Source organism: Phocoena phocoena, chromosome 16 (genome assembly GCF_963924675.1).
Source record: "Phocoena phocoena chromosome 16, mPhoPho1.1, whole genome shotgun sequence".
Taxonomy (NCBI): Eukaryota; Metazoa; Chordata; class Mammalia; order Artiodactyla; family Phocoenidae; genus Phocoena; species Phocoena phocoena.
This window is the reverse complement of record NC_089234.1, coordinates 76784880-76812870: the sequence shown is the minus strand read 5'-3', so window position 1 is coordinate 76812870 and position 27991 is coordinate 76784880. Positions and strand designations below refer to the sequence as shown.

General features: G+C 45.1%; 1 protein-coding gene across 7 annotated transcripts in view; it reads left to right on the top strand.

Annotated features, from left to right (window-relative positions):
- Positions 1-27221, top strand: part of ACTN2 (actinin alpha 2) — a 76825-nt gene extending 49604 nt beyond the window's left edge. The window contains exons 8-22 of one of the 7 annotated variants that reach the window (XM_065893786.1): positions 522-607; positions 2156-2248; positions 3831-4061; positions 6531-6678; positions 8540-8690; positions 12998-13106; positions 14787-14927; positions 16815-16997; positions 19573-19707; positions 20625-20804; positions 21588-21734; positions 23671-23747; positions 24514-24523; positions 24646-24804; positions 26993-27221. In XM_065893786.1, the coding sequence (XP_065749858.1) occupies positions 522-607; positions 2156-2248; positions 3831-4061; positions 6531-6678; positions 8540-8690; positions 12998-13106; positions 14787-14927; positions 16815-16997; positions 19573-19707; positions 20625-20804; positions 21588-21734; positions 23671-23747; positions 24514-24523; positions 24646-24804; positions 26993-27151 (2009 nt within the window). In that variant the 3' untranslated portion in view covers positions 27152-27221. Of the gene's footprint in view, positions 1-521; positions 608-2155; positions 2249-3830; positions 4062-6530; positions 6679-8539; positions 8691-12997; positions 13107-14786; positions 14928-16814; positions 16998-19572; positions 19708-20624; positions 20805-21587; positions 21735-23670; positions 23748-24513; positions 24524-24617; positions 24805-26992 lie in introns of all 7 variants that reach the window. The other 6 variants (XM_065893787.1, XM_065893785.1, XM_065893790.1 and 3 more) reach the window with 6 other exon arrangements.
- The last annotated feature ends 770 nt before the right edge of the window (positions 27222-27991 follow it).

The following is a 27991-nucleotide window of genomic DNA, read 5'->3' as shown; positions in this document are numbered from 1 at the left end:
CCCCACACAAGCCAGGGCCGTGCACAGAGCAGAAAGCCAAGGATTGTGAGGGCGGGGGCGGGGTGTGGCATCCAAGATGGGGCCAGAGAGGTCTGCGTGTGTCCCCGCATCTTGCAGAGGGACACACCTTGCTCACAGCCAAAGTGGCAGATGACTTGATCCAGTCAAAAGACAGGAAGACGGGGCCGCCCGGGTCCTTAGGAAGTGGTGACCAGCTCTGATAGGCAGCCCACGGGCTCCCATAGGAATGCCTCGCCTACACTTTAAAAAAAAAGCCATCCAGGATAGGGGAGGAGGGAAGCCCTTGGTTTGATGATGTGAAAACAAAAAAACATGCTGGTTGAAAGCATTCTGTTCACGAGTGTGTCAGTTCTGTACAGGCTTCCTGCGGGTCAGGGTTGTGGGCCCGAGGAACACAGAAAGTCAAGTGTAAACCAGTTCGTTCTTCCCTTTGTTCACCCTGGTTTCTGCTCTTCATCTGTGCGTGTGTCTGTTTTCTGTGTTATTTTTCCCTCCCTCAGACATTGTGAACACTCCCAAACCCGATGAAAGAGCTATCATGACATACGTTTCCTGCTTCTACCATGCTTTCGCGGGCGCGGAGCAGGTATTTACCCCTCGTCCGTCCGGTTGCCGTGCTCCCCTTGTGCATTGGTTTTAGTTGTGTGGGCATGCGTGTGCATACCTGGGTGTGTGTGTGTGCACTTCACATCTTACCTTGGACTCTTTCTAAGTGGCTTGTAATGACCTAATATGGCAAGTTCCAAACTGCGAATGCTTTTGTAGTTAACAGCTTTACCCTTAGACGGTTCTGAAGTGTTCTTAGCTCTCTGTCTTTCTAAGATATTGCTCTTATCTCATTAATCAATGGTGGGAAACATTTGTGCTTCAGGAAAAAACAAGGGCCATGAAAATTGAGCCACACTGATTGAGCGGTGAAGGGGGACTTGGACAAGGAGAAGTGAACGCCTTTCCAGGGCCCCTGTCCCGTTCTCCGCCTGGAGATTGCCTTCACTGTTCAGTGACGTGTTCAAGCATCTTACGAGATGAATCTTAATTTAACTGAAATAGTGAAAGTCTAACAGTGTTAAAACCTCAAAAAAATTTATACTCCTTAAGATAAACAGCCTGAGGGACATCATGGGTGGATGTCCCTCTGCTTTCCCGCGTTCCCCTGTTTCTGCTTCCTGTCCCTCCCCCTGTCTCTACATGCAGAGTCCTGAGAGATGGGGTTGGACAGAGTATGTGTCATTTCTGTGATCTCTTTAAGACCATCACTGGGGGACTTCCCTGGCGGTCCAGTGGTTAGGACTCTGCGCTTCCTCTGCAGGGGTTGCGGGTTCGACCGCTGGTTGGGGAACTAAGATTCCACAAGCCGCCTGGCAGGGCCAAAAAAAAGAGACCATCACCAGCAAACAATGATAACTGGAAATCGGCCCCTACTAGGGCTTCAGAGGCAAGGCTGGGGGCCAGGCTGCAGGCCCGGAAGCCGGACGGATCTCAGGGTCACGGTTTAAGGCACTTGGCCCTTCCTGGCTCAAGCTCCCCACAAAACAATGATCGGGAATTATTGATACCTCAACAGCTACTCACATGGGTTAAACAAAGTATTAAAGCAGGTTCTGCCCTGTGGAAGGATCCCATCTAGCACATTCGATGTATTCATTTCAGGAATGAATACGTAGAGGCCCTCGTGGACTCAGTGCAATGACAGATATACATTCAGGATCCAGTCCTGTCTGCTTTGATTTCCAAAGGCTAATGTAACTCAGAGAGTTCTCTCCCTGTAGTTTTGAGGTTGGCAGGGGGCTCAGGTGGACGCCCAGGGACCGTTGTTTCCTCAGCCCATCAGTTTCTGTTACTAACTTGCTTGTTGTTTCACAAAGCTCGTGTTTGCGACTAATGCTATTTCCCTGTTACTCCCTACAGTATATTCAGCCTGCCATGTAAGTCTGTGTGAAAACGGTCCCAAAGGTGTGAAATGACCCATAGTGTGAACGAGCTGTGCCCTCAGGCTTACCCCACCCGAACCCAGAACCTGCACCAGTTACAGCACATGCTGCCTCCCTGGTCACCCCCTGCCCTGCCACCTTCCGCCTTGTGTATGCACGTCCCTGTCGACAGAGCCGTCCTGTTTACCTATTGTGTTTTACAGGCCGAGACAGCGGCTAACAGGATATGTAAGGTTCTTGCTGTGAATCAAGAGAATGAGAGGCTGATGGAAGAATATGAGAGGCTAGCAAGTGAGGTAAAGGAAACGGGTCCCCGCAGTCCTGTCCACCCCCACCCTGAGGGCGAGGCACAGAGGGTGAACACGGATTGTCAGTGTTGGTTTTTTTTTTTTTTGCATTTTTCATCTCAGACAGAATAAAAGTAGGAAAGTACACTCGCTCTCAGGGGTTGTTCGTCTTGGTTAATTACTGGCACAAAGGTAGTGCTGCTGGTCTTTCCAAGCATTGCAAGGCACAGAGGTAGTTTGCATGTTACAAAACATAAAATGTGATTCCATCCTCAGCTCTGCACCTCCGGGGTCGGGCTCCCCTAGATGACATTGTGTTCCTTGTTTTTTTCCTGCTTCATCGGCTACTGACATCACGTAGGGTGAGCTCTGTATTCAGAATCCCAGCTCCACGCGGTGACTCAACATCTAAGGAACATGCCAGTGAGACAAGGCTCAGCCTTGTGTGTGTGTTTAAATACCTAGAGGGAACCTTGGGAGAGGCAGAGCCCTCCGTCCAAGACATTTGAGCATGAGTTTCCAGGATGCCTTTCTACAGCTCTTCAGCTAGATTTCTCAGTTAGAATAGCACTTTCCATGTTGCTTTTCTTTTTGTTCTTATTATAGTATAAATCTTAACTAAGCAGGATCTGAGTGAGGTCCATAGCCACCTTCTCTCTGGATTGAACTCAATCACAGTGACAATGTCAGAGACTAAATAATGTTTGCTCTGACTTACTTTGGCTGATACTTGGTCTGTACTTTGCAAAGCATCAGGACACTGGGAATCAGTCTTCCCAAGTAGTGGTGTATATTAGTCCAAGCTAATGATACTGTTTATGTTTCCTGCTGCTATGGGAAAATTCCATTTGGCAACATTGTTTAATGCCAGTGATCGACGTCAGGGTTGAAGTATGACCAGGACCGAAGGACAGATGCTCCTCAGTGATGATAGCCTTTCTTTTCCTACTTGGTCCTTCATTTATACCCCTCAAACAGACTATGCAGGGCCTTTGTAAGGCCTTGGTAGTAATTCAAGAGAAGGGGGTGTACTTCATCCTTGGAGTCACTGCCATTTTCACTTTCATCCTGTGGATTTCCTTGAAAGCTAGCTATTAAAATAAAATATACTTTGGCATTGGGTCAGTCTCAGATTCATGATACTTTCATCTCGTAAGTAGACCCGTTAGGTTTGAGCTGATTTAAACTAGAAATACATTTTGAGTTAAACCCAGTTCTTTCCTGATTTTATTCCACCACGTTCCACCACGTGAGGTTTTTGTTTTCTCATTTGAAAGCTCCATCCAGCATTTGTCTGCTAATGTCTGGTCCCCGAGTTTCCTGTAAATGTCCCATTTTTGTAAAACATGACTCGTGCTGACTCTGAATTTTCGACCTGTGCGTGGTGTCATTGGGGCGATGCTGAGTGGCCCTGGGGGGGCACAGAAGTTTGTATTTATGCCCTCCTTCCAGTCAGACTTCCGTAATCTCGGGAGCATTCAGTCAATCCATTCCCAATCGTTCGGTGCCTCTGTGTTTTAACTGGGGGGGGGGGAGCAGTTTGCTGGTGTTTTGCAGTTTTTTTGTGTGTGTGTGTGTGTTTTGGGAACAGCTTTTGGAATGGATTCAGCGCACGATCCCCTGGCTAGAGAACCGGACCCCTGAGAAGACCATGCAGGCCATGCAGAAGAAGCTGGAGGACTTTCGGGATTACCGCCGGAAGCACAAGCCTCCCAAGGTGCAGGAGAAGTGCCAGCTGGAGATCAACTTCAACACCCTGCAGACCAAGCTGAGGATCAGCAACCGGCCGGCCTTCATGCCCTCTGAGGGCAAGATGGTGTCGGTGAGTAGCCCCCTGGCCCCGGGGCAGACCCCGTTTTCTTTTTTCTTTTCCCAAAGTCCTTCCTCTGATGGGCCACTGAGAAGAGGCACTGACTGTAATTCTGGCCCTGTGACCACTTCCTTCTGGATACTTTTCTCCCTGCCGTCAGGCAGTTCTTGACCCTCACTGCTCTTGGTGCCTCACGCAGAACAGGCCTCTGACAAACACCTAATGATGACGGTCCCCTTCCTCTCCTCCCCACCTCTAGGTGGACCAGCATCTAGATCGCAGGCCCTCTGTTCCCTCCTGTCACCATCTCCCCGATTCACCTTCTCCAGGCCTCAGTCCCATATTTACATCCCTCTTTGCATCATCAGTTTCTCCCGCTCTGCTGAAGCTTTCACAGCCGCATAGGAAGCGCTCTAGCATCTGCCAGACGAAAATGAAAACCTCCTATGACTCCACACCTCCCTGCAGCACCTGTCCTGTTTCTCGTCTCCCCTTTGTAGCAGGACATCTAGAGAGAGTTCTTTATGGTACTGGTTTTTGGTCGCTTCCCGTTCCTTTATGTCTTTTACTCTTCAACCTGCAGTAAGTAATCCGGCTTCCGTCCACCCTAAGACAGACTGTTCTGTTCAAAGTCAACGGCGTTCGTGTTGACAACCTAGTGGTCACTTTTTTTTTTTTTTTTTTTTTTGCGGTACGCGGGCCTCTCACTGTTGTGGCTTCTCCCGTTGCGGAGCACAGGCTCCGGACGCGCAGGCTCAGCGGCCATGGCTCACGGGCCCAGCCGCTCTTTCGGCATGTGGGATATTCCTGGACCGGGGCACAAACCCGTGTCCCCTGCATCGGCAGGCGGACTCTCAACCACTGCGCCACCAGGGAAGCCCCCTAGTGGTCACTTTTATTTTCATGTTCGCCGTGGCTGTAACCATGGCCTTCTTCTTGAAACTCCTTCCACCCTTGAACTTAGCTGAGTTCCTCCCACCTGACCACCGAGTCCTTCCCGTCGCTGTTCACAGCTTTGCCTCCTCCTGTCCCTGGGCTGTATGTAGGTGGATGGTTTGTGGGTACAGAGATGCTGACCTTCTTCTCTGTCTTGATACCTGCAGGTGACCTCATCCAGGCCCGTGGCTTTAACTACCAGCTGTAATGGCAACACCTCCCAAATTTTACATCTTCAGCTCTGATTTCTCCCCCAGTTCCAGGTTCATAGAGTCGCTTGGATGTCTCAAAACCTAACATCCAAGAGTCCTCCCGCAGTGATCTCTGTCTTAGTAAATAGCATCACCATCCCCTAAGTTACTAAAGCCCCAACCCCAGGTGTCATCACTGATCCTCCTAGTCTGTCCCTTTCTTGTACCTGGTTCCTCAGCCAATGCCACTGGCTCTGCGTCCAGATTATATCTTAAGTCTGAGCAGCCCTTCAGCTGCTGTCGCCTATGCTAAGCCACCAGTGTCTCTCCTTCAACCTTGCAGTAACCCTCTCACTTGCTTTTCTTGTTCTTTTTCCCCTAAAATGCATTCTCTACGTAGCAGCTGCCGTCATCTTTTTAAAATATAAATCAGAGCATGTCTCCTTTCTTCTCAGAACCCTCCAGTGACTTCCCTAAATACTAAGAATAAGATCCAGATTCTTTATCTGGGATCCAATGTGGTCTGACCCCACGGCCACCCTGCTGACCATGTCTCTGGCTGCTCTACCCCTCACCCACTATGCGGCCGCCGCGCCTGCTGTGGTCCTTCCCCTACGTGGAGCGCACCCCGTCCTCGGGCCTTTTAGCTCGTCCCCCACTCCATCACATACCTGGCTTTTCCATGAGTGAGGTCTGGGCTCCAATGCCACCTCCTCAGAGGGGTCTCCTCTCAGTAACCCACCTAAAGGAACTGCCCCGACTGTGCTCTCATCAGCATCACTTGACCGTGATTTGTTTTTCCTTCAGAGTGTATCGCTATCGGAAATAGGAATTACACTTGTTGTTGAGTGCCTTATTTAATGTCTTTCTCCCCCAACAATCATGAAAGTTGCACAGGGGCCCAGGGAACTTTACAGGTGCTGTTGTTCACTCTTATGTCCAAGGCTCTCACTGTGCCTGGCACGTGCGTGATGCCGGGGAGACGGTTAATGGCTGACTGAACCCCGTCGCTGAGTCAGAGTCATTTGGGGCTGAGTCACTGTGAGGCTTCATCTTCTCGTAGCCAGAAAATTAAAGCCCCGTTAGCCTTTGTCCACATCCGGAGAAGCATCAGGTTAAATGTTCGCCGATGAGAACTGTGATCTTAGTTCTAAAAGGGTGCAGTGGTAATGAAGATGTTTAGAAGCCAAAACATTTGAATGGCTATTTGGGGCGGGTGTGGAGGCACAGGGGTGAGGGAAAGACAAGAAGACACAAAGGAAAACACTGTTTGACGTGGTGGAGGGGATTCATAGAGAGGCACAGGAGGCCAGGGCGTAAAGGATGAGCCTTCGCCGGTCCCCACCCATCCCAGGACATCGCGGGCGCCTGGCAGCGGCTGGAGCAGGCGGAGAAGGGCTACGAGGAATGGCTGCTGAATGAGATCCGGAGGCTGGAGCGCGTGGAGCACCTGGCAGAGAAGTTCCGGCAGAAGGCGTCCACGCACGAAACCTGGGCCTACGGTGAGTCCACAGGATGTGGTGGGGCTCCTGGAGAATTGGGCCTGAGCTATGGACAGGGCCCCATGTGCGGTGACCACTGTCCCTGGCGCCTGTGACCCTGCGGGCAGCTGCCCTCGCCCCTCTCTCGTCTGCTGTCCCAGGTACTGTGGTTCTTCAAGAGGTGGGTGTGGGGAATTCCCTGGCGGTCCAGTGGTTAGCACTCGGCGCTTTCACTGCCATGGCCCGAGTTCAATCCCTGGTTGGGGAACTAAGATCCCGCAAGCAGCATGGCACAGCCAAAAAAAAAAAGAAAAAAAGAAAGGGAGGTGAGTATGAAGATGGATGTTTTTATAAAACAGGACTCACAATGCGTTCTTCCCACACTTACCTGCATAGGGTATCCGCCTCCTCCTGACTCCCCCGCTTTCTTCTATCTGATTCCACAAGCATCTGTTCATTCCCTAACTGCGGGTCAGACAGCCCTGGCCCAGACACTAGCTTCTGCTGATAGAAGGTTTATTAAGTGCCGCAAAGCAACATAATTGTCCACTTAGAAAATCTGCTTGGAAAGGAAGAACACGAGGTGTGATTTTCTATAGTCTTAACTCCTTTGTTTCACTTAGATTCATCTACTCCTTTCAGGCCTTGCAGACATACCTGTTTCCATGGCCGTGATACTATGGTCATGATTTTTTTGGCTCTGCTGTTTGCTGAGGTTAAAGAACAAAACATTCACCTCATTGCATGGTAATCTATTTCGAGAGAGGGCAGGGAGGTTCCCCTCATCCCTTGGGTCCCTTTTGCTTTCTTGCTGCTTGATTGTTGGTGTTGCTCAGCGAGACGGTCACAGGCACAGACATGCGGTTGATACTTTCCAGCTGTGGGCCTTGGATGCATTCTCACCTCTCAGGGCCTCAGCGTCCTCTCCAAAGTGGAATAACAATCATACCTCCCTCACAGGGTTTTGATGAAGACTTAATGAGTTTGTATTTATAAAGTAGTAAAATTGGTATCTGGCAGATGGTAAGTGCTGTGTTGTCATTAAACATGTGAACATTTGCTTTCCATGTCTAGCTTTGTGGAATTAAATTCTTAAAGGTCATCAACCAGGGAATAAAAATGGGTCCAGTTATAACCACAGCAGTTGCTTAACTTAGGAAGTATTTGTGGAGAAATAGGTGGAGTTTCGGAGAGAAATTTTTCTAATGTTATTACATAAAAAATCACAAGCTGGGGGCTTCCCTGGTGGCACAGTGGTTGAGAGTCCGCCTGCCGATGCAGGGGACACGGGTTCGTGCCCCGGTCCGGGAAGACCCCGCATGCCGTGGAGCGGCTGGGCCCGTGAGCCATGGCCACTGAGCCTGTGCGTCCGGAGCCTGTGCTCCGCAATGGAAGAGGCCACAGCAGTGAGAGGCCCGCGTACCGCCAAAAAAAAAAAAAAATCACAAGCTGCTTTTAACCACATTAAAAGAATAAAGCTTTCAAACAAAAAGAATTGGAGTAAAGGTTGAGCCAATGGGCAGACAAATAGAGTACAAGTGTTTTACCTAATAATCCTAGGTAATTTCTGTGAGCTAATAATTAGTAACTTAACTGAGCATCTCACGGGAAAGTCAGATACTTGTTTCTTAGGTTTATCACAGACTTTTTATTTAGAAAGTGCTCAGTGTGCTTTCCGCCCTGTATTTGTAGACACGAGCTTTCAGAACACAGAGGGACTCGGGGCCTTAGCAGAATGACAGCCTGAATTCCAATTGAAATGTGACCTCTGCCTCTCGGGGCTGTCCTTCTTTCCTCCTCTTGGTTCTATGGAATCACCCAGTACTTTGCATAGAGGCTGAAGTGTGACAGCACTCACATTCCCTTGCTACAACCATTGCAGGCAAAGAACAGATCTTGCTGCAGAAGGATTACGAGTCGGCGTCTCTGACCGAAGTCCGGGCTCTGCTGCGGAAGCACGAGGCATTCGAGAGTGACCTGGCGGCGCACCAGGACCGCGTGGAGCAGATCGCGGCCATCGCGCAGGAGCTTAAGTACGTGCTCTGTGTGGGTGCCAGTGCTGACATTGAGCCCTGGGTCCAAGCGAGGACTCGGTGGAGAGCTTCCCCAGGCATTCCCAGAGAGGGGCAGGGAAGCTTGCCTTTTCTGTCCTGTCCTAGATGTATCCATAGAACCAAGCCAGAGGACCCTGTGACGGGATTGGTCCTGTTTTTTGTTTTTGTTTTAATTGAAATATAGTTGATTTACAGTGTTGTGTTTGATAGTTTCAGATGTACAGCAGAGTGATTCAGTTATACATATATATGTATTCTTTTTCAGATTCTTTTCCCTTCTAGGTCATTACAAAATACTGAGTACAGTTCTCTGTGCTACACAGTAGGTCCTTGTTGACAACCCAATCAGAAAATGGGCAGAAGATCTAAATAGACATTTCTCCAAAGAAGACATACAGATGGCCAACAGGCACATGAAAAGATGCTCAACATTGCTAATTATTAAAGAAATGCAAATCAAAACTACAATGAGGTACTAACTCATACCAGTCAAAATGGCCATCATCAAAACGTCTACAAATAATAAATGCTGGAGAGGGTGTGGAGAAAAGGGAACCCTCCTACACTGTTGGTGGGAATGTAAATTGGTGCAGCCACTATGGAAAACAGTATGGAGGTTCCTTAAAAATCTAAAAATAGAGTTGCCATATGATCCTGTAATCCCTGGGCATATTTCTGGAGAAAACTAAAATTCAAAAAGATACATGTACCCCTGTGTTCATAGCAGCACTATTTACAGTAGCCAAGACATGGAAACAACCTAAATGTCCATTGACAGATGTCCATTGACAGATGAATGGATAAAGAAGATGTGGTACATATATACAATGGAATACTACTCAGCCATAAAAAAGAATGAAATAATGCCATTTGCAGGAACATGGGTGGACCTAGAGATTATCATACTAAGTGAAGAAGTGAAGTAAGCCAGACAGAGAAAGACAGATATCATATGATATCACTTATATGGGGAGTCTAAAAAAAAAAGGTCCTTTTTTTAAAATAAATTTATTTATTTTATTTGTTTATTTTTGGCTGCGTTGGGCCTTGTTCTGCGCGCGGGCGCGGGCTTTCTCTAGTTGCAGCGAGCGGGGGTTACTCTTGGTTGCAGTGCGTGGTTTCTCTTGCAGTGGTTTCTCTTGTTGCAGTGGTTTCTCTTGTTGCAGAGCATGGGCTCTAGGCGCGTGGGCTTCAGTAGTTACGGCACATGGGCTCAGTAGTTGTGGCTCGCGGGCTCAGTAGTTGTGGCGCATGGGCTTAGGTGCTCTGCAGCATGTGGGATCTTCCCTGACCAGGCTCAAACCCGTGTCCCCTGCATTGGCAGGCAGGTTCTTAACCACTACGCCACCGGGGAAGCCCTTTTTTTTTAATATGAAGAGATGCACTGACTTCCTCTCTGGTGCTTTGATTGTGGTAGCATCCCTGTGTCCTCCCATTGGGCAGCACCCCCAGCCCCAGCACAGGCAGCTTCGTATCCAAGAGGATGAGAAACAAGTAACAGGACAGAGCACGGCTCATAAAGGTGGCCTCACCCAGGCCTGGGTGCAGGAGACGGGACCACATTGCCCACCCAGAAACCAAAAACAAGACACCTCTGAAAGAAGAAACATTAAGGCCCCACTTTTCTTTGTTGTCAAATAAGTGCCATTTCTTTTTCATGCTTTTTATTTTATGGGAGGAGCTAGCATGAGGGTGAGCCCAGGCTGGTTTACCCAGTGGGAGTTGTAGGTCCTGCTGGTCCAGGTGGTGCTGCCTCTGGCTGTGGCCACCCTCTGGGAGAGGGGCCTCCCTGCAGTGTTTCTAAGCTTTTTTTTTTTTTTTTTAAGACCCTTGCTTCTTTTTGATAAATACAGAATTTCATTCCCTACTTCTCTCTCATTATAACCACGGATATATTTGCACAATTTTTAGAGCCTGTCACATAATGATAACTTTAAACAACCAATAATAAATGTTTATTATGATATGTTACATTTTAAGACCCCCATGTTGCTCACTCTTAACCAGATGATTGAGATGGCCTCTTTTAAGAGTATCTTCCTATTTGGCCTTGCCTAAATATATTCTTAATTATTTGCCGTCTTCATATCTAATTTGTTCACTGTGTTTGTGGCCTTACTCTTATTTCTCATGCTTCTTGCATGTTGGCTGTTTGGCTGCTTGTTAACAATTACAAATAAAATAAGGGGGAGAAACTCAAGCAATTGAATGCTCTATCATAGCTCCCATAAGTAATCTGGAATGGTTTTAAGTGTTGCCCTTAAAATTTAAGTAATAATTTTATATTATTATTATTCTCAGTTATCCTCAATGCGTATTTCTTTACACAGTCGAGAGAGGAACCACAGAATTTAAAGATGTGCTCATCTTACTGTTATTAGTCTCCCTTTCCTTTTTACCTTTTCTAAAATAACGAACATGTTTGTGCAGTTCTTAAAGTACAAAAAATAAAAATAGGGCTTCCCTGGTAGCGCAGTGGTTAAAAATCCGCCTGCCAATGCAGGGCACATGGGTTTGAGTCCTGGTCAGGGAAGATCCCACATGCCGCAGAGCAACTAAGCCTGTGCACCACAGCTACTGAGCCTGCACTCTAGAGCCCGTGAGCCACAACTACTGAGCCTGCGTGCCGCAACTACTGAAGCCTGTGCGCCTAGAGCCCGTGCTTTGCAATAAGAGGAACCACCGTAATGAGAAGCCTGTTCACCACAACGAAGAGTAGCCTCCGCTCACTGCAACTATAGAAAGCCCACGTGCAGCAACGAAGACCCAACACAGCAAAAAATAAATAAATAAAATAAATAAATTTATTAAAAAATAAAAAAAATAGTATGCACAGTTATGCAAACCCTAAGTTCTTGAAAGCAAGTAGGTATAGAGCTAGTACGTATGAATTAGAGAAGAGGGAAAAATGTACACCCTAAAGATAACCATGGAGAGATTAGTGTTGGTGTCTCCACTGTGGATCAGTAGACGGTTCCTAGGTTTTTGTTTTTGAAATCTTTCTGTTCTTTAATAGTTGCATTTTGAAGGGCCATGGCCTTTTCACTTTGTATTCAAGGCTGTGCACATTGCTGGTGTATTTTGGTTGGCTTTGGTTACCTGGTTATAATAATAAGCACAGAATCTCAATCCATCTCAATTAGTGAAGTGTGTGTATGTAGAAAGCTGCTCTTAAGAGCTGGACAGGCTTTCATCAGGTGATAGGGAGCTTCTTACCCACTGAAATGACACTCAGATCACAACTGTATGCATCTTCTTTATTCAGTAAAAGAAACAGTAACATTCAATAAGGACAAGCTAATATCACTTAAGAGAAAAAACAAGTAATAAACAACCATTGCCTTCATTTAGAGCTGGAAGAAGAAATAAACTTAAGCTTCAGGGAAATGGATTTGGATGGATAGGAGGGAGTTTCCTAAAAGCCTCACCTTGGACCATTTTTGAAGGAGAAGTCTCCTGAAGATGTCTTTAAACCTCCCTGAGTCTTGCTTTCATCTTAACTAAAAGGGTGATTACGTTTTGTCCAGGATTCAAACTTTTTACCCCCAGAGATAATAGGTTAACCATCTAGTCGAGAATCTGCTTGAATGGTAAGTTCAAGTTACTTCACGTCACAGAGATCCCGTTAGGAGGTACAGACGGGGCTGGAGAGGAAGAGGGACTACGGAGTGAGAAATCATTTTGTTCCTGCTGTCACACGAATGGCATAAGACGAGTTGGAATCTTTGTCAGAAGAGGGAGGACTCTGTCCTGCCAGGCTCAGCGGCCCAGTGCCCCTCCTGGACGTGGTGCCCCATCCAGCCCTGTGCCCTTTGAGGGCAGCCAAGGACACGAAGGGGTGCAAGCTGATCCCTCCCTCCCTCCCTCCCGCATGACTCATTTGATGTTCCCATCCCCGTGGCTTCAGCACAGCCCCTGGGACTGTCCTCCAGGTCAGATACTTGGCTGCATTTACAGGTACATCACCACTTAAAAATAATGCACTCCGGAGGCCTGGCCAAGAAAACAAAGGGAGAATAGAGTTAGCCTACTGTGTCGAGAAGACAGCGTTTCTCTCTGTTTAGAAATCTGCTGACCACCAAGAGTTTTACTAATTCTTCTCATGATGTAAGGGAATAGTGATCATGTTTGCGATGGTGATGATGAACAAAACCCTGAAATAACCTGCCAGTTCCCCATCAGATCTTTTTTTTTAAAAAAAAAATTATCATCTGTTTATTTTGAGCCCATGTCCACTTTTCTTCACGTCATCTGGGAAAGTCAATCTTTATTTTCCCTTCTGATAGTGAACTGGACTATCACGATGCTGTGAACATCAATGATCGGTGCCAGAAAATCTGTGACCAGTGGGACAGGCTGGGAACGCTCACTCAGAAGAGGAGAGAGGCCCTGGAGGTGAGTCTCCAAGCCACCTGTTGGCACGAAATCTTTTAATAGGGGCTCTTTCAGTAAGTTACTGTTACTTTGTTTTTCTGTGGTGTGGTGTGTATAAATCGAAACAGATTATCTAGGGAAGGGAGCTTCTACAGAGAACATGAAAAGTAGGAGAAAGAGGGAAATGGAAAGTTGGTAGTTTTGTACTGTAATTTATCCATACGGCAGTGACGCATCCTTTTGAATTAAAGAAACAAGAGTCCAGTAGTAGTAATGAGATAACGGTATAAACTCATTTTGTGTGAAGTAGTAATGGCAGATAATTCCCCCAGAGTCGTTATCTGAGAGTAAATTGAGCCTTGAATGAGTCAGGAAATCAGGAGGAACGGAAGTTGAGATGTGCAAAGGGAAAATGGCAACACATGTTGAAGTAAGGAAAAATGGATATGAAACAGAATCAGGATGAATTTGGCCTTGTTCAAGTATAAGGCTTGGAGAAACAGCTGGTTTTTAGCTGAACCTCATCGTCTCTCACCACGGAAGACTCAGACGACGTGACAGAAAGAAGCAGTTAGCAGTTCTCTGAGTCTTTTCACCCTGACTCTGATGAAACTTTTAACACATGTGATACCAAGCTTCCTGGATGCCAGCCAGCGGTTAACATATCCACCTAAAGAAAAAGGCTGAGAGAAAGGAAGGACCAGGCATATAACAGAGACAGCTCAAATATTTTAGAACAGGAGGAAAAATGAATCTAATTATGGAAGACTTGAAGATACCAGACGCTTCCGTGCCAGCTCCCCGCCCTGTCTGCCATAGGAAACGCGTAGTACCATTCTCGGTGGTTTAAAGCCTTGTGCTTTCATATGCTCAGAAAGGCAAAGAGGGTCTCTGTGTGAAATCCTGAATGAGGATTTAAGAATATGGAACTGTAGTTCCTTCTGTCTTCTCTAGGTGACTTTTGGGAAAGGCACACTGTTGATTATAAAATGAGGAAGATACCGTGAATTTCCTGTGAACCAGCACGGTTAGGGAATCAGGTCCTATAACTTACAAAGTACTGCTTTAGCCGAAATCAAGTGCCTATATACCCTATGTGGATTCTCAGTTTTCAAAAGAGTAGCATGTGGTAGAGTATTTTAAATACTTTCAGAACAGTGTGACTCTGGATGTTGTTAAATCCGTCTCTGATGCACAAGGCACTTCGGAGACCTGCAGGGCTCAGCCTCATCATTTGAACATCAGTTCATCTTTTGTATACACAAGCTAATGATGAGAGGATTGTGACCATCAAAACGTCAGATAGGGTTTCCCTGGTGGCGCAGTGGTTCGGAATCTGCCTGCTAATGCAGGGGACACGGGTTCGAGCCCTGGTCTGGGAAGATCCCACATGCCGCAGAGCAGCTGGGCCCGTGAGCCACAATTAACTGAGCCTGCACATCTGGAGCCTGTGCTCCGCAACAAGAGAGGCCGCGATAGTGAGAGGCCTGCGTACCGCGATGAAGAGTGGCCCCCGCTCGCCACAACTAGAGAAAGCCCTCGCACAGAAATGAAGACCCAACACAGCCATAAATAAATAAATAAATACATTAAAAAAAAAAAAGTCAGATAATAGTTTACTGCTCTGGAGTGCATCTTTACATGTTCAGAGAATTTTTATGATTTAACCTATGATAACACTGGTTTCTATTTGATCTCCAGAGAACTGAGAAATTGCTGGAAACCATCGATCAGCTTCACCTGGAGTTTGCCAAGAGAGCTGCTCCTTTCAACAACTGGATGGAAGGCGCCATGGAGGATCTGCAAGACATGTTTATTGTCCACAGCATTGAGGAAATCCAGGTAACTGAAGCCAGCTCTGTGCTCTCACTGTACTAGAAATGAATTGTAATTTTAAAAACTTAGAGTTCTCTTTTTGGTTTTGTTTCATTTTTTAACTTAAAAAAAAATGTGGTTAGAAAACCCATATTACCCTTTGACCTTTAGCTTAAAAATGTGTATACCACTCTTTAATGCAACTAAATTAACATCAGCCAGATAGTGGTGACTACATCTAAAAGGGTTTGTTCTTTAAAATGGAATGTGGAATCATATGAGCAAGACAGACATATGCTCTTGGGGTTAGTCACAGCAAGTTATGAGTTTATTGGCTGCTGAGTTAACTACTTTGCAAATGTCTGCATATTACCCCTCATGAAGATCTATAGGGTTTTGCCGGATCATAAAGCATAAGAAGCCACAAATCAGTACCCTCTGCTTCCCACCATCCAAAATGTTCTGCTTTTGATTTTTGCTGGAGCTTCAGATTGTAAATAAGACCTCTAAGTGATCGAGTTAGGGAGGAGCGTTCCTCTCCAATAGCCAGAACCCAATATATTAGAGACCATTGTATACTGAATTTGATGTATAATGGAATATAGAAAAAATACTTTTAGATTCTCTTCTTTCTGTAAAATAGATAGGTCATCGAAAAGAATCCAGATGTAAAGGAAATACTGAAGGTTGGGATTTGAACCCATATCTCCCTGCCAAGGACCATTCTAGAAGGGTTTGCACCGGGGTGTAAGAGGCAAGAAATTTGTTGAACATTGCCTTTGTCTTCTGAAAGAGGCTGTGATGGTGTTTCTTGCATAGACTCTTAAGCAGAGGTTGGCAACCTAAAACCATTTATTTTTGGAATAAGTGAGATGTCTAAGTATGCCTTGGAAGCCATACTTGATGCATGAAGTAGTTTCTCTGTTTAGTGGAAGGTGTGCTAGCAGCTGATCTGTTGTAGCATCTGAACTGAGTGTTAGCTTCGCCCTGGAAGGTGGTCCACGTGGCACCTTCCTACAGCTGAGTATAAAGGGCTGCTGTCTTATACTTTAGGGTCCGAGGGTATAGGGTTGTTAAGTGGAGGTTTTATAAAGCCTGAGGGGAAGGAGTTGGTTTCTGTGGCCTTTTCTTTTAGAGAAAGGGATGTACTTCCTGGTGATCTTTAGGTATAAAGGCAGCAAATGTGAGGTTCTTTTCTTGGGCTATAGGTAAACTTGGTCATTAGAAAGGGCAGCTAATTTAAATTCTTTTTTTTAAGTGTTACTGGGACACAGCCACACTTTTTTTTTTTTGGCTACGTTGGGTCTTCGTTGCTGCGCGCAGGCTTTCTCTAGTTGCGGCAAGCGGGGGCTGTTCCTTGTTGTGGTGCACAGGCTTCTCATTGCGTTGGCTTCTCTTGTTGTGGAGCACAGCCTCTAGGTGTACAGGCTTCAGTAGTTGTGGCACGCAGGCTCAGTAGTTGTGGCTCACGGGCTTAGTTGCTCCTCAGCATGTGGGATCTTCCTGGACCAGGGCTCGAACCCGTGTCCCCTGCATTGGCAGGCGGATTCTTAACCACTGCCCCACCAGGGAAGCCCTGATTTAAGTTCCATATGTCAGTGGCGAGTAAGACCTAAACAATAGCTGGGGATCATATAAGATGAAATCAAACATAATTTTTTAAAAAGAAAACAATTATTTTTTGAAGACTTTGGATTAATAGCCACCAAGGAGTCATCAGGAGATCTTTTTTTCCCTTTTTGAGGAACTTGACTTTTGTGCACCAGATAGCTTTTCTAATGACATCCAGAATTTGTCTTCCACTGGAGATTCCCGCAGTTATAAAGTCATTTATACGCATGCTGAAGGGAACAGCAAGCCTGTAAAATTCACACTGAAGTAAGTTGGGTTTTCTCCGCTCTGTCTCTGGCTTAGAGCTTGATCACCGCCCACGAGCAGTTCAAGGCCACGCTGCCCGAGGCCGACGGCGAGCGGCAGTCCATCCTGGCCATCCAGAACGAGGTGGAGAAGGTGATCCAGAGCTACAGCATCAGGATCAGCTCGAGCAACCCCTATAGCACTGTCACCGTGGACGAGATCCGGTCCAAGTGGGACAAGGTGGGTGACTGAGGGGGGAGGGGGCGAGGCTAACGTTTTCAAAGCCGAGGTGGAGGGAAGAGGTGAAGCCCTGGGGGAGTTAGAGTGACTGCGTGACATTGCCTCACGATCAGGGTTGTCTTCATAGACGTGTTAAAAGAGAAACTGAGGCATAGTAACAATTTTAAGTGTTTGAGCAAAACTCGATTCGAATTGGGCAGCATCCAGTCTAGCTGGCAGAAAGGGACTCCAAGGAGCTGAACAAAATGAAAGGCTTTTATAGGCAGAAGGGAGTAGGAACAGGGAAGTTATCTGGCCAAAAAAAGGCAGATTGGTTATTGCAGAGTTACTTTCCCTTAGGGGAGGGAAGGGGTCTACCCAGATGACTGATTGACTAAGATTCCATTTCTGGGAGAGTGGAAACTGTAATTAAGTTAAATCTTGGTCTGGTGGAGTGGGATTTAGCACTCGACTCTATTTTGGGCTTGTTTTTAACAGACGAAATATGTTATACTCTTAAATCCATTCAGCAGCTTCTGTGATTTGTAAGGAAAGAAAGTAGAAATGATTGTCCTTAAGGAAAACCTTATCAATGTTGGCAAACTCAGTACAGGTTATGATGCTAATACCATAAAGGAAACTATTTTTAAAACCCCAACTGAAAATTTCATGGTATCAGCTTGCCGCTAGTACTTCATTAAAGAATTTTTAGAATATGGGATAGACATGTCCCAAGTGTGTGTGAATTTTAAATGCGGGAAAATTACTTAGAAAACTGTATCTGGGGAACCAAAGGACTTCCTGCTAATTTTCTGCCTCTTATATTTGGGGAAACCGTACAGACTTATTTATAGTCCAATGGGATCATTTGAGCCTTCTTGTCTCATTCTTAAGAAAAGATTTATTTTCTTGTTTAAATCGAGGCACGATCATCTTAGTATGCTACTACATAGTCTTTAAGAAATCCACCACGTGCGTTTGAGGTGGCTTGCTATAAAAACACACATTCAGCAGTCGTTTAGTTATAAACGATGCAAAGAGGAAAAATAAAAAACAGGTATGGGAAAGAGAGTGTTCATCTGAGAGACCATAATTAGTTATTGTGTTTGACCTTAAAATTAGCTCTGTTCTTCTGACAGCCGGAGGGGAGAGGGAAACGTGTTGAGCTAAGTAGTTTCCTTGAAAAAAACAGGGAAATGTGTCATTTCTTAAAGTGAGACAAACTTTTCTCTTGTCACTAAGTTATAAAGCAAAATTCGCCAGAGGGAGTTTTGTAAAAGATACATTGAATAATAATGTCTTTAGCAGCAGTTTTGCCAACACACAGAAAAGCCTTCTTGAAGTAGCTCTTTTGTCTGTGGATTCAAAAAGAACTGAGACATAGCATTAAAGTGTAAATCACAGGGTACAAATGGAATGGAAAAGATGTAGGCAGGGTAGGATACTTTCCTGTGGTCCAACATCATATAGGACTGAGCTCCTGAAACTGGCAGGGGTTCTCAACTTTTTTTGTGTCTTGGATCCACTTGGTAGTCAGGGAAGCCCGTGGATCCCTTCTGATAATAATATGTGTAAATTCATAAAAAATATTTAAGATTACAAAGGAAATAAATTACATTAAAAATAGCTATTAAAGGGCTTCCCTGGTGGCGCAGTGGTTGAGAGTCTGCCTGCCGATGCAGGGGACACGGGTTTGCGCCCCGGTCCGGGAAGATCCCACATGCCGTGAAACGGCTGGGCCCGTGAGCCATGGCCACTGAGCCTGTGCATCCGGAGCCTGTGCTCCGCAACGGGAGAGGCCACAACAGTGAGAGGCCTGTGTACTGCAAAAAAAAAAAAAGTTAGTAAAATATATTTTATATATATATGTATAACTGAATCACTTTGCTGTACACGTGAAATTAACACAACACTGTAAATCAATGGTACTTGGATAAAAAATAAATTTTAATGAAAGGCTATATATATATATATATATATATATATTTAAAGTGGGGATATAGTAATGTATGTGCTTCTTTACTACCACATTTTAAACGATGATTTAATAGCAGGTCTAATAATTGTGAGTAGTGATGAGTGTATATGATATTTTGAGAGGCAGGCAGTAACTAATATATATGAGAATGTCTGTGATTTCTGTTGTGATAAAGTCACAGTGGATTTGGTGCCCGCATTCATAATCAAAGGAAATGCTCATTTTCCATTAGGGGTGGTGAAAATAAGGATGCCACTTTTCCTTCATTCAAGTTCACAAATTCTCTGCACCCTGGACCCAGCTCCCCATAGGGTTAGTACTGCAGGCCAAGAGCCCCTGGCTAGAGGAACGGTCAGTGTCCCTCTTGCAGACTTAGCCAGTCTTTCAGCAGGCAGTGGAGGCACTGGGTGGCAGTTGAGGCTAGACTGAGCTCTTCCTTTAGTCCCTAAAGTAGGGACCCCACTCCCCTTCCCCTCCCTCCCTCTCCTCCCCTCCCCGCCACTCTCCCTCCCTCCCTCTCTGCTCCCACCCCTGCCCTTCAGCCACCACCACCGATCTTGGTCCCTCTTCCTAGACCACAGCTGGCCTCTAACCCCTGTTGCCCTTGAACCCTGGCAGGTGAAGCAGCTCGTGCCCATCCGGGACCAGTCGCTGCAGGAGGAGCTGGCCCGCCAGCATGCCAACGAGCGTCTGCGGCGCCAGTTCGCTGCACAGGCCAATGCTGTTGGGCCCTGGATCCAGAACAAGATGGAGGTGGGTTAGTGCCCTTCAGAGGAAGCCTGTCACAGCCTCCAAATCGGTCCCTGAGCTGACACGACGACCCGTCTCCACTCAGTGCCGTGAGAGCACCATCCAGGTCTCCGTGGGCCTTACTCTTGATGGCCCCTGAGGTCTTGCAGCCTGGGCGCCCATGAGCGTCAGTGCGGGGCGGGGGGCAGGGAGGGCACCTGTGCACCAAAGTTGAGGCTGTTCTTGCTGCCATCCATTCATTCTGTCCTTAAGAATGGTGACGGGGCTCTTTCTCAGTTTTCAGCCTCTGCAGGGCCTAGAGTTTTAAACCGTCCATCCCTAATGAGTCACAAATACTTGGCATTTTCAGAACATTCAGGGAAAAGTAATCTTTGAATGACACTGATTGCTGGGTTCATTTTATCACCAAGAACAGCCAAGAGACGTTTATTGGCCTATCTGTTCTTCTCCCAGCCTCCCTTTTGGTGATAAAATGTCAACTTTTTTCTTAAGAGGAGGACATCTAAAAATCTAGGAAATTCTTTTGACCGGTGATGAAGCATCCAGTGGTCTGAGATCTCCCTGGCAGCTGCATTCGTGCAGACCATCCCCTGGCCTCCTGCAGAAGAGGCAGCTCCAGCCTGGGGAGGCTTCTGTGTTCACTGGAAGAGGCCTAAATGGCTCCTTTCTTACCCGTCTTGCTTTGCTTTTATGGATCTTGGTGGGTTTGTTTTGTTTTTTCCCCATTCTCTAGACAGACTAGAAATAGAGCTTGCTTCATGTTGCAGTACTATCCTGTTTCCCACTTTATCTGAAAAAGCAAGTGTCTCTAGCTGCCGCCTGATGCCGGCATGGCATTGGAAGCAGAAGCAGGAAGGCCCCTGTAGTAACCTGAAAGGCCGGCTCACCTTGTTTTCTTCTCCTGTTCATGCCTCCACCAGGAGATTGCCCGAAGCTCCATCCAGATCACGGGAGCCCTGGAGGACCAGATGAATCAGCTGAAGCAGTACGAGCACAACATCATCAACTACAAGAACAACATCGACAAGCTGGAAGGTGACCATCAGCTCATCCAGGAGGCCCTGGTCTTCGACAACAAGCACACTAATTACACCATGGAGGTACAGCCACTGCACAGGCCTGCGGTGCTCTGGTTTCTGGTTGTGACCACTTCACCTTCTCAGGGTGTTTTCCTCCCACGTTGGTCTCCATCTGTTCCTGTTTTTGTTCTATAAGTATGAAAGGGATCATTAAACCTTTCCTGTTACTGTATGTGAAAAAGCTTTGTGAACTAGATCAAGCGCTACATAGTTGTTAATTATCATCACCATCCTCAACAACTTTATCATCATCATTATCACAACAATGAACCAAAATTGGACTATTACATTTTGGCCAGTTTGACCCAATTTGATCTTGCATATTGGCCAGTGGGTATAATCCAGGGCCCATCCTGCTATTTGGTAAACGCTAATGACAAATAATACACTGTACATTGTATATTTTATCTTCACAGTGCCAGTTGTCACTGCTAGAACCCTGGTCTCACTTCTGAGTATTTCCCACTATAGAATCTCGAAAAAAGTGGAAAAGTAGAATTAAAAAAAAAAAAGCATAGGGAAGCTTTTTTTTTACTTATCTCCCTTTGGATTGACTCAGCTCGGTGCTTTGTGACCGCCTGGAGGGGTGAGATAGGGAGGGTGGGTGGGAGGGAGACGCAAGAGGGAAGAGATATGGGAACATATGTGTATGTATAACTGATTCACTTTGTTATAAAGCAGAAACTAACACACCATTGTAAAGCAATTATACTCTAATAAAGGTGAAAAAAAAATGAAAATGAGGAGGCAAGATTGACCTCCTGGGAGGACCTGGAGCTGATCGTTTGATGTTTCCCTCGGTAGCACATTCGTGTGGGCTGGGAGCTGCTGCTGACGACCATTGCCAGAACCATCAACGAAGTGGAGACCCAGATCCTGATGAGAGATGCGAAGGGCATCACCCAGGAGCAGATGAATGAGTTCAGAGCCTCCTTCAACCACTTCGACAGGGTACCTCACTCCCTCTAGTTATTTGAAAGGCACCACTGGGGACATCAAAAGATGTATTTGAAATAATATTCATGCTATTATTTTAAGTTTTAATGTCCTTAAATGTTATGGGGAAACAGGACGATTAAGGCCAAAGGAAAAGAGCCTCTGAAATGAAATGTGCTAAGCTCTGATGTCGCTGAAGGTGACACAAAGTCTGGGTTTGTGGGCTGTTTTATACAGAGCACTTAACGAATGCCTTTGTAGTTGGGATCAACGCTAGATTTGTTCTAAGTGAAAGTGTATCCTTACCAAAATGTGGTTTTGGGATTTAGGACATTTTCTAAGTACTTAAATACAAAGCTGTAATGAACTTTTCCTAATTAACTATTTAGGTGAAGCACCTGATGAAAATTAGCCTACTCTTTTGCCATAAAATTTAATTTTCTTTTTTAATTAAGAAAATTGATTCATGGAATGTTGAAGGAAAATGCACCAACAAAATGGTGATCATATAAAAAGTTAAGGGCAGCTCTTAAAATATTATCTAGTATTTTGATTTGAATACAGTTGAGTAAAACCAGTTCTTCACAAGAAAATGCCCAGTTTGCTTATCATCTAGTTAAACGTGACTCCTAAGGCCACATTCCATTCCTTAAAAGATCCGTAACAAAGTAAGTATATTTCATTACTTTGCTTGGGACCCTGTTTATGGTTTACAGATATCAGTTAAATGGTTCTTAAAATGCCTCTTGCTCTAGACCAGCCATATTCAGGCCTATCAAAGAGTTCAGAAAGTAGACTTCTGATCAGGGAGCTGAGGCATAAATAAAGAATTATACACAGAGTTGGACATTAAAGTTAGCTGGGCTTCAGCACAACTGTGCTGTACAAAACATGCTGTAACACTGACCTGACTTCCTTCAGGTTGAGTCATTTTCCTCCCGTGGAGGGAAATAATTGATCATCGTCCCTACACACATCCACCCGGGCTTATGCGAAGACAGCCCTCAATCGTTTGGGCCACCTCATAGGGAAAAAAACCCAAATTTATTTGAATCTAGGCTAACGAGACTGTCTTTTGCAACAAAAGTTCAAAGGCAGACAATGCAGAACCTGCCAAGTTTAATAGTTTAAGGATTTTTGTGTCTTGGAGGGACATGGGCCTGAGAGTAGCTGTGGGGTAGCTTTCCAGTGTGAGTCCTAGCCATGCTTTAATCTTTGGGGGAATTTTACAAGTGAGGACTGCCTGGGGCCACGAGAGCGTGAGGATTTCTCAGAACACTTAGAGTGTGTTCGGCCATCGGTGGGTGGCAGTGGGCAGCTCCTGACGAGGTCATTTTCACTGGCACTGGGTAGTCCCTCCTGCTTTCTTGAATGTGTGGTCTCCTTTCATTCTTGACTGCTGTTTACCCTCCTTTCCTCCTTTTTAAGAAATTATTTTCTAACATCCCTGTGTCAGGTCTGTCCTTCCTCTAAGTCAGTGATGACATTTACAAATTATTTGGCAAATCTCAAAGTGTCCCTTCTTGTATTGGATTTTGTTCCCTGGTCAAGTAGAGTTTTTTATTTTGCCTCTAACTCTCAACTTCTTTTTATTTATTTGTTTATATAATTTATTTATTTGGCTGCTTTGGGTCTTTGTTGCTGCGTGCAGGCTTTCTCTAGTTCTGGCGAGCGGGGTCTACTCTTCACTGCAGTGTGCAAGCTTCTCACTGCGGTGGCTTCTCTTGTTGCGGAGCACGGGCTCTGGGCATGTGGCCTTCGGTAGCTGTGGCTCGTGGGCTCTGGAGCGCAGGGTCAGTAGTTGTGGCGCACAGGCTTAGTTGCTCCGCGGCATGTGGGATCTTCCCTGCCCAGGGCTCGAACCTGTGTCCCCTGCATTGGCAGGCGGATTCTTAACCACTGCTCCACCAGGGAAGCCCTCAACTTCTTTGTTCTTTGTATTTGTCGGCAGAGGAAGAATGGCCTGATGGATCATGAGGATTTCAGAGCCTGCCTGATCTCCATGGGTTATGACTTGGTAAGACAGAAGTTGAAAATTTTACTACCATGTGATATTCTATTGAGCTTAGATTTGTATTATAGGAGACAACTGCCTTAAACTATGGCAGCTCATTTGGGGTTCGTTGACTTACATTGTCTAGGGTAACATTTTTGAAGGTTTGCCTGGTACCATATAAAAATAACTTCACAGAGCCAGAACATGTATTTTCATTCAGTCATCGGTCAGCTGGTTTTCTCCTAGTGAAGGAAGAGAACATAAACTTTCCTGATGATTTTTAAACAGCTTTAAGTGAGAGATAATTCACATACCATACAATTCACCCATTGAGGGTATACACTTCAGTGTCTTTTCTTGCTGATTTTAAAGTATTTTTTCCTCTAGTATTTTAGAAGATAAAAAGTTTTTAGTAAAAATCAGCTAAGAAATCTTACATTTCCCTGTGGGCTGTGAGTGTGCCCTTATACCCTCACTTCTCTATTACCTGCTGATGTGTAATGTTGAAAATGAGCTGCTTTGATTCCTCTCAGAACTGTCAAATAAGCATCACGAGAACCCTTTTCTGACCTGCCTTCTCTTTTGCAGTATTATTCTTCTCAACTGTAGTCTGAGAAAAGGCCTAACCCTCTTTGAATTCCTCTTCCATAACTATATTAAGTCCCAACGGCAACATGGGTTAGAGAGAGGAAGGAATTCTGACATTCAGGAGCTTCTGGGTTGATGCTACAGCAACGTTTAAAAATCATTTGATGGCAGTAAACTTAAGTCACCCATAAGGGGAATCTGTTCCAAAAGTGGAAGGGAAGTGCAGGGACTATGTAAGTTTTCCAGCAGAAAGGAACTTGCATGCCAACAGGTAAAAGCAGGAGAACGGCACTGCTGAGAGTTGTCGGTTGAAGTGAATGTTTCTTTGCAACCTTGCCTCAGGGTGAAGCTGAGTTTGCCCGCATCATGACCCTGGTGGATCCCAACGGGCAGGGCACCGTCACCTTCCAATCCTTCATTGACTTCATGACCAGAGAGACGGCCGACACCGACACCGCCGAGCAGGTCATCGCCTCCTTCCGAATCCTGGCTTCTGACAAGGTCTGCATGGACATGTTTTCTTCTGCTTTTGTGACAGCCCACTGCTTCATTCTAATCAAAAAGGAAACAGCATTGCAAATAATAACCATTTTGATGTATTGCATTTTGTATCACAACAGCACTGAATTCAGAAATCACGTAAATATAACAGTGATGCCCCCAGAACAGGTTAAACACAGACATTCTGTCCTGGCATTTGTTCTTGTCCTTACGGGGAGTTTTATAGAAGGAACCAAGAGTACATATTTTGCAGTTTTTTTGTGTGTTTTTCTGGTTCGACCCTACTTCACATTCTGGGTTCACATTCTGGGTTGGTAGATACGACTCTGAAAGAAGGAACAATGTAATTCAGATGTTATAAAACTGAGAACCTTCTCTCAAGGATCAATGACCCTGACACTGTGCCCCGCCCCTGGAGCAAAGTTAAATAGAGCCATTCATTCATTTAAAAAATTGGCTACTTTTTCATTATCTGAAGCCTAGAAATTAAGTAGGAGTTTAATTGCAAATACAGAATTTTCAAATCTCTTTCCCAAAACAATATAAAAACATCTCAGTATGTATAAACTCAATTTGGGCTGTGATTCCTTTACCCTGTGTTCTAGCTGAGAGGGAAAGGAAGTTAGGATTCTAAAACACATGGGACTTGCCCTGCAGTCTACTGGTTAAGACTCCACCTTCCAATGCACGGGGCGTGGGTTTGATCCCTGGTTGGGGAACTAAGATCCTACATGTTGTGCAGTACAGCCAAAAAAAAAAAGAAACGCATCAACATGGCCATGTTTATTACCTTAAAAAACCCTTATCAGACAAGAAAAACTATGTTTAAAATAATTACGTTTGTTTTAAAATGAATCCTTTATCATGGGGATAGGGGTAGAGGGGAGGAAGTCCAACTGATGTAGGAGATAATAAACCAAGGCTTATTTAACCCCCCAAAAAACCCTACTATAAATTACAATATGATATTTGCTATTTATCTTGACCAGCCAATCATTTTTTTTAAATAAATTTACTTATTTATTTACTTTTGGCTGTGTTGGGTCTTCGTTGCTGTATGTGGGCTTTCTCTAGCTGCGGTGAGCGGGGGCTACTCTTGGCTTCTCTTGTTGTGGACCACGGGCTCTAGGCGGGCAGGCTTCAGTATTTGTCATACACGAGCTCAGTAGTTGTGGCTCGTGGGCTCTAGAGCGCAGGCTCTGTAGTTGTGGTGCACGGCTTAGTTGCTCCACAGCATGCGGGATCTTCCCGGACCAGGGCTAGAACCTGTGTTCCCTTTGTTGGCAGGCGGATTCTTTTTTTTTTGCGGTATGCGGGCCTCTCACTGTTGTGGCCTCTCCCGTTGTGGAGCACAGGCTCCAGACGCGCAGGCTTAGCGGCCGTGGCTCACGGGCCCAGCTGCTCCGCAGCATGTGGGATCCTCCCGGACCGGGGCACAAACCTGTATCCCCTGCATCGGCAGGCGGACTCTCAACCACTGTGCCACCAGGGAAGCCCAGCCAATCTGTTTTATGAGAACTACCCTATTTCCTCTTGGACATTTGACATGAAAAAGAAAAAAAAAAAAAGACTCCATTGTTCAATGTCAGTTTTGTTTTGTTTTAGAAAGAGCTTTTCTCCAGTGGTAACATGGTGCTAGCTTTTAATAAACTGTGTAGGAAAGTGACTCCATTTTCTAAAAGCACACATCACATATATTTTAAAAAAACAACCACATTGATAATTTCAAATTAAATAATCCTGCGTTTTCATCAGCATATGATGTAAACCAGCCTACCCTTAATCTTTCTGGTATGAAATTTACGTCATAGTATTTTTCACTTGCATTATGGCTCAATTCAAGAAGTACTGATGGTACTGCTCCCTTTGCCTTCATGGAGTATATTAAATTTCCTGCTGGCTAGATGATGAATTACAGGTAAAACTCAGCCTTTTGTTGGTTGTCCAGTACTGTGCACATTAGACACCCTGCCTTTAGTCCTTTTTATTTTTAATTTATTTCCTTTAATTTTTATTTCATATTGGAGTATAGTTGATTAACAATGTTGTATTAATTTCAGGTGTACAGCAAAGTGATTCAGTTAGTCCTTTTTTAAAATTACACAAATGCAAGCAGTGTATTTAAACCATTTATGTTCCTGTGTTTTCTGCAGTTGATTTTGCAAACACACGTGTATTTTTTTTCCAGCCGTACATCCTGGCGGAGGAGCTGCGCCGAGAACTGCCTCCTGACCAGGCCCAGTACTGCATCAAGAGGATGCCCGCCTACTCGGGCCCAGGAAGCGTGCCTGGCGCCCTGGATTACGCCGCCTTCTCCTCCGCGCTATACGGGGAGAGTGATCTGTGAGGCCGGGGTTCTGTAATCGCTGGTCCCAGCAGGACGCAATAAAAGCTCGTTATAGTTTGTTTCTTGGAAACTTTGACAAGCTTTATTCAGTTAAGAGAGAGAAAACTTTTTTTGCAGCTCAGTTATTGCCAGCAATGTAATATGGCTGAGGTTTTTCCAGTAGATGACATAGCATACTTAACAAATAAGTTTATTTCTGAGATTCTAGCCAAATGCAATGAAATATCAGGGGTTTTGTTGGTTTCTTTGATAAAGCAAAGCAAATTACTTGAGTAGTGTGAATTTAGGAAGACCCAGGGACAGAAGAAATGTACAAAATGGGAAAATTCCAAAATACCCAAGATTCAAGAGCAGAAAAATAATAGTAAATGTTTGATACTTTAAAAAATATTCTTCATATATATAATATGCTTATATGGTTATCCCTAGGGGAATATATTTGGGATACCGGTGTTTTACTTTCTTGCTTATCCAAAGATTAGCTTTGTTTAAGATAAATGGTACTGTCACCTCTTTAGCTGAATTTAATATTGTGAGATGGAACTTCCAGGGAATAGAAACAGACTACCCAAAAGATCTTTAGTACTTAAAACATTTTAGATAGAAATTATAGTCAGCTCTTCATTATTTAGGACTATGTAGTCTAATTAGTGGGTTTCAATGCCTTACTCATCCTCCAAAGTAGGGACCTCAGGAAACATGGAAGGCAGTTTAATTGCTGGGGAAGAAGATGGAATCACTAGGTAAAATGAGTTTTTTAGGATTATTTATTGATTCCAGGTTTCTGTACTTTGTCTAGAGCTTGTTAGTATGTTAGGTTCTCAAGAGATGACCATACAT